Raw genomic sequence first — 4868 nt, 5'->3', positions numbered from 1 at the left:
GTGAGATTTTCCTCGGTGTCACGAGAGCATGAGACAGAGCCCAAAAGCGTAAGATGCATGGCAGATGCGTGGGAGTTGGCCGCGCCCGTGGGGAAAGGGTTAACAGAATTTTTAAATAACCAAAATACCCAACATGGGCAAGATAATGTCAATGAGAGGTCCTGAATGTCGGTTTCGATTATTTTTCAATTAATTGCCCAGCACTACTTCTTTTAAAATATTGTTTTTGTTATTCTTATAAAATGTGAGTTTGAATGGGTTTCAGTGAAGCATTTTTTGACCTTAACAGTCTGAACAGAATGAAAAGTGTGTAAAATGCACTTCACAGTGCCTAAAGGGTTAACGAGCCTTTAACTGTTAGTTAATAGCTGTTCCTCTGTTCTCTCTTCAGCCCCTCTCCCCCTGTGGTGGCCAGGTGGCGTCATGGCGTCCCGGCTGCTGGACCGTCTGAAGCGCTCGTTGTTTAAAGATGGTCAGGGGACGGGACCCGAACAGGAAGCAGCAGGCGGACAGGAAGAGGAGGAGTTTAAGGAGGACCAGTGGGAGGCAGAGCTGGAGGAGGAGGAGGAGTGTGTGACTGATCGTCTGGGGGGGACGCTGTGCTTCGACAGCGGAGGAGGAGCCGAGGATGGAGCCGAGGGTGAGGGGTCGGGGCTGGACAGCGACTCCGACTTCCTGGGAGAGTCGATGGAGGAGGGGCTCAGCAGCACAGGTGAGGAGCTGATCTGCTCACTTTTATTTATTCATTTATTTCACCAGGTTTGTCCCACTGAGATTAAAGATTCTTTGTTTTTAAGGGAGACATAGTCAGTCGGCAGTGAAAACACAAAAGGAGGCAAAATACTATTCACAAGCACTAAAATCAGCATTAAAAGAGAACTTTCTGGTCAGTTGTACAAACAGGCAGCCTAAAAACAATAACATCCTATAGAATCTGCTGCTAACTCTTTCATTTTACATTTAAAAACTTTTAAGGACACCAGCTCCTTGAGTTTCAAGTCATTCTGCAACAAATTCCAGGCCGACGGTGCAGAATACCCACAAGCCCTTTTCCCAGCTTCTGTCCGAATGTTTGGGAACATAAAGAGGCCCTGAGAGCGCAGTGAATACTGTATGTTACTTTTCTGCGTAATTAAAAACACAGCGGTAGTTGGAGCAGACTAAGAAATGCTTTATATATTAAGGTATACCAGTGTAAGACGTCCTACCCGAGAACACGTCACATTAGAGATATTGGTTTAACAGCATTAAATACTTCCTGGTAGGGCTGTGCAATGATCAAATTTCAGTTTCAGTTTCTGCTCCAAACAAGTAGAACAACAATGTAACCGAGAAAAAAAACAATTATTACTTATTTTCTCTCGTGCCCTGAATGCCTTGCACATTTCGGCCCCTCAGCCTGAGCTCAGCAATCGCAGTCGATACGACCAGCGAGGCGAGTTGTGGAAAGATGAAGGAAGAACAGCGTTTGGTGAGCAAATTAGGCCGAAAGGATTCTGTTGTGTGGGAACACTTTGAATACGAGCCGTCCGACATGGAGCAAAGAAGAATAAAATGCAAGATTTGCCACGTGGTGGCGTCTGCACCACGTGGCAACACGTCAAATGTTTACAATCATCTTAAGTTTAAACACAACCAAATGATAAAATAAAAAGCAAAAGGAGAAACTCATCCACATCCACCACAATGCAGCCATCAGTTAAAGACACTTTATACAAACAACTCAACAGGAATTAAATTAAGGCATTAATAGAAACTCATTTATATTTGGTTCGTTTGCTCATGTCAGTGTTTGATTTCCAGAACAATAACAAAAAGCCCTAATATGCTTTTTTCTTGTAATACTTGAACACATTTCATGAACAAACACGAGCAGGAAGAAGAAACTCTTATAACACCTGCCCCTTTCTCACTAATAACAGAAGCTGCTGTAAATACAGACGCAAATGTTGATCTATATTTACCATTCTTTTTCACATGTATTAAATTTAGCAATAACAACCAAAAACAATCAGTTACAGTCCTCTTAACATTACTGATGCTCTGAAAGTTCATAATGTTTTCCTTTTCCTTTGAAATTGAATAATATATGAAAAGTCATTTTTCAGAGAATTCCTCAGTTTGACTCCATATACTGAAAAACTCATCTGCTTTAGTGCGAGCATAATGACTTTTCAAAGTAAACTTTCTGCTATGATCCTCGTCGTTGGATCTTAATATGAACGTATGAATATGAATATGAATATGATCTGGCTTAAAACATGACTATTGATGTTTTTCAATCGACTAAATCGTTAAATTTCGACACACGTCGAGCAGCCCTACTTCCTGCTCACCTGACTGTTGTCTTTCCTGTCTCGTGCAGACACCAGTCCAGTGGGCGTGTCTCCGGTTGGCCCCTCCGCTTCCTTCCTGCTGACTCGGCAGCTTCAGGAGAGCTGGAGGACCCTGCGTGGACTCGGGGGAGGAAGTCCCACCTCGGCTGGGAGGACGCCGACGGACAACCTGCTGTTTGAGGTGACCGACGCCAGCGTGGTGCAGGACGGCTCCTCTAAATACGTGGTGAGTTCAAACAGACGCTCACAGAGCAGAGAGAAGTATTAAACTCTAAAGCACCTGAACAAACAGCTGCTCAAGGTGCGCCGCTCAGGAGTTTGAATGTTTGTTCTTCCTGTCGGCAGCAGGTATGTTTGAAGTTCCCTCTTGATATTTTCAGCAGCTCTACAAGGGTTTTATAGTCGAGAGTGTTTCAGTGACCTTAACCCTTTAAAATCTGGAGAGACATCACTTTTCTTGTATTCAGACGCCTTTTACAAGTATTTAGACCTTTTGAACCGTTTGACGCAAACTGTTTTGATTTCTTTCAAAAACATGTAAAAAAAGGAGATGAGCTAGTTGGCAAGAAATGTCCTGAAAATTAAAAGAAATTAAAAGATTTAGAAAATATTTTTTTTAAACAAGCTAGTAAACATTTTCCAGAGAACTTTGTCTCTAATTATCATCATTATATATTTAAAAATACTTTACAGAATTATATTTTTTTAAATTAAAAAAAAATTCCCTGTTGTTGTATGTCGTCTTCACTCTCCCACTTCCACACTTAATCTATCCTATCTAATAAAGGCAAAAAAGCCACAAAATAATCTAATAATAAACTACATCTCCCAGAAATCCCTCATACGTGGCCGCTCCCACGTATAAGGGGCTCACCTTTCCACCATGGCTCCATAACTCGCCTACGTGGCCTTCGATTGGAAATAATGACAGCTGGTATATTGTGTTTCATCATCATTTTGAAAATATCGTTTAAGTTTTGATCTGTGATTGAAACTCGCCCTCTGTCTCTCTCTCCAGCTGTACACCATCCATGTGATCCAGTCTGGCGGCAGCGATAAGACTCCAGCCATCATCACACGCCGATATTCCGACTTCCAGCGGCTCCACGCCACGCTGCGCCGTAACCATGGAGATCAGATGGAGCGCGTCTGTTTCCCACGTAAGTAGGAAGTTATGTCAACGGTGTCAACATTATGTTTTTTATCGCTCAGAGAGGAACACTGGTGACAGTTGAAGGGATGGATCAGTATAGACCTAAACACCTGACCACTTCCTGTTTTAATCTCCGCAGGGAAGAAGCTGCGCAGAAACTTCACGGCGGAGACGATCGCCAAGCGGAGCCGAGCATTCGAGCAGTATCTGTCTCACCTGTGTTCGCTGACAGCCCTGCGGGGGGCGCTGTGCGTCCGACAGTTCTTCTACCTGAGCGACCTGCAGACCGGACAGCTGCTGATCAGGTAACTGACACGCCGACATTCAACAGGATGGCAGTTTTTCAGGAATCCTGTGGGATTCCCATGAATGGGATTCAGTTTTACTCTTCATCACGTGGGGCATCAATTAACTGATTTCCACAGACCATAGCAAACATATGTGAGAGAACACGTCATTTTATGTCAAGCGTGTGAAGTAAAACAGATTGTTAGTTTGTTAAGATCACCTTGCCAATTCTGCTAGCGTGTTAATAGGAATTCTCATTATGTGTTAGCATCGAGCTAATGGACTGAGCACCAGTTATTTGCCACGTTTCTAGCAGTTAAGAGTCAGAATCAGATTGAGGTTTATTACCAGGTAAGTTTTCACTTGAAAGGAATTTGATGTGGTGTTTGGTGCATAAAATAAACATGCAACATATTAATGGGAGATAAAATGAAATTACTGCAACAGTTACAAAGTCACCATGGGAGCAGGACAGGACAGAAGTGGAAATCCACTCATGTGTCACCCTCTAACATCGACTCTTATCCAAAACCCAAACTGTTATATGAGGGGATGTATCTGACATTAACGAGTTAAAACTATCAAAATATGTATGCCGATATATTCATTTAAACTCGGCAAAAACAAAATAAAACTCAGCAGACTGTCGTGGTTCATCTTTCTACTGCTCCAACAATCATAAACTTTGGTTTGGTTGAAATAAATAATCCCTAATTCTCTGAGAAATGCTGCTGCTACACGCTGCGTTTCCCCGCCGTCTCTCAGCTGACGTCGAAGCAGTGGCTCTTGCGCCTCTTTCAGAGGCAGAACAAAAATAAAATGACAAAAATTGCTCCAAACGAAACGCCGGCAATATATTCTTGTACACTTTTCTTGCTCAGAAAAAAATAACAGGTATCAAAAAGAATAATGGAGAAATAAGCAGTATTTACATGATGATTAATATAAATAATTTCCATATATCCATCTTTATCCAAGGATTCGATTCCAGCCTCTGCCCTTTGCTGCTTGTCATCGTCTCTCTCTCCTCCTTTTGCGCTTGAACTGTTCTGTCAAAAAAAAAAGGCAGAGAAGTCTGGAAAATAATTTTT

At 42.4% G+C, this 4868-nt stretch overlaps 1 protein-coding gene across 1 annotated transcript; it reads left to right on the top strand.

Annotated features, from left to right (window-relative positions):
* Positions 1 to 396: 396 nt before the first annotated feature.
* Positions 397 to 3842, top strand: snx21 (sorting nexin family member 21). Its single transcript, XM_042514652.1, has 4 exons — positions 397 to 712; positions 2366 to 2562; positions 3355 to 3496; positions 3629 to 3842. Exons 1-4 carry the CDS (start codon positions 424 to 426, stop codon positions 3796 to 3798), a joined length of 798 nt encoding a protein of 265 aa, XP_042370586.1. The 5' UTR covers positions 397 to 423; the 3' UTR covers positions 3799 to 3842.
* The last annotated feature ends 1026 nt before the right edge of the window (positions 3843 to 4868 follow it).

This window comes from Plectropomus leopardus, unplaced genomic scaffold, assembly GCF_008729295.1.
Source record: "Plectropomus leopardus isolate mb unplaced genomic scaffold, YSFRI_Pleo_2.0 unplaced_scaffold15643, whole genome shotgun sequence".
In the NCBI taxonomy this organism is placed as follows: domain Eukaryota; kingdom Metazoa; phylum Chordata; class Actinopteri; order Perciformes; family Serranidae; genus Plectropomus; species Plectropomus leopardus.
Note: the sequence above shows the minus strand (reverse complement) of the source record. Positions and strands in the feature narration are given on the sequence as shown.

Excerpts from the sequence above, each read along its gene's own strand:
- snx21 (XM_042514652.1), top strand. The coding sequence starts at position 424 with ATGGCGTCCCGGCTGCTGGACCGTCTGAAGCGCTCGTTGTTTAAAGAT. Across the intron at positions 713-2,365 it reads GGAGGGGCTCAGCAGCACAG|ACACCAGTCCAGTGGGCGTG; the intron begins GTGAGGAGCTGA and ends TGTCTCGTGCAG. Across the intron at positions 3,497-3,628 it reads GGAGCGCGTCTGTTTCCCAC|GGAAGAAGCTGCGCAGAAAC; the intron begins GTAAGTAGGAAG and ends TAATCTCCGCAG.